The 381-nt window shown below is 71.7% G+C and overlaps 1 protein-coding gene across 1 annotated transcript in view; it reads left to right on the forward strand.

Annotated features, from left to right (window-relative positions):
• Positions 1-381, forward strand: part of MEAF6 (MYST/Esa1 associated factor 6) — a 7962-nt gene that overhangs the window by 1341 nt on the left and 6240 nt on the right. Inside the window, 1 exon segment of the mRNA XM_025194891.1 lies at positions 79-209. Coding sequence (XP_025050676.1) covers positions 79-209 — 131 coding nt within the window.

A 381-nucleotide genomic window follows, 5' to 3' on the forward strand; every position in this document is an offset into this window, starting at 1 on the left:
CACCGCCGGGGTCCCTGCCCCCACGTCCACGCGCCGGCGGCTGTAGCGCCCGCTCTGGTTGTGCCCTTTCCCGCGCAGGAGACGCTGGCCAACCTGGAGCGGCAGATCTACGCCTTCGAGGGCAGCTACTTGGAGGACACCCAGATGTACGGGAACATCATCCGCGGCTGGGACCGCTACCTCACCAACCAGAAGTGAGTGCGGGGCCGGCTCCTGGGACGGGGCAGCGGGCGCTGCGTGCGCGGTCGAGCGCCGAGCGCCGTGCTCCCTCCGGACCCGGCAGCGGTAGGAAGATGCGAAAGGCGCTCCTGGCGCCAGGGTCTCGGCGTGCTCTTCCTCGCGCGCAGCCAGCGCAGCCCTTAGGATCGCGAGCGGGGGGCG

Source organism: Alligator sinensis, unplaced genomic scaffold (genome assembly GCF_000455745.1).
Source record: "Alligator sinensis unplaced genomic scaffold, ASM45574v1 scaffold1577_1, whole genome shotgun sequence".
NCBI lineage: Eukaryota > Metazoa > Chordata > Crocodylia > Alligatoridae > Alligator > Alligator sinensis.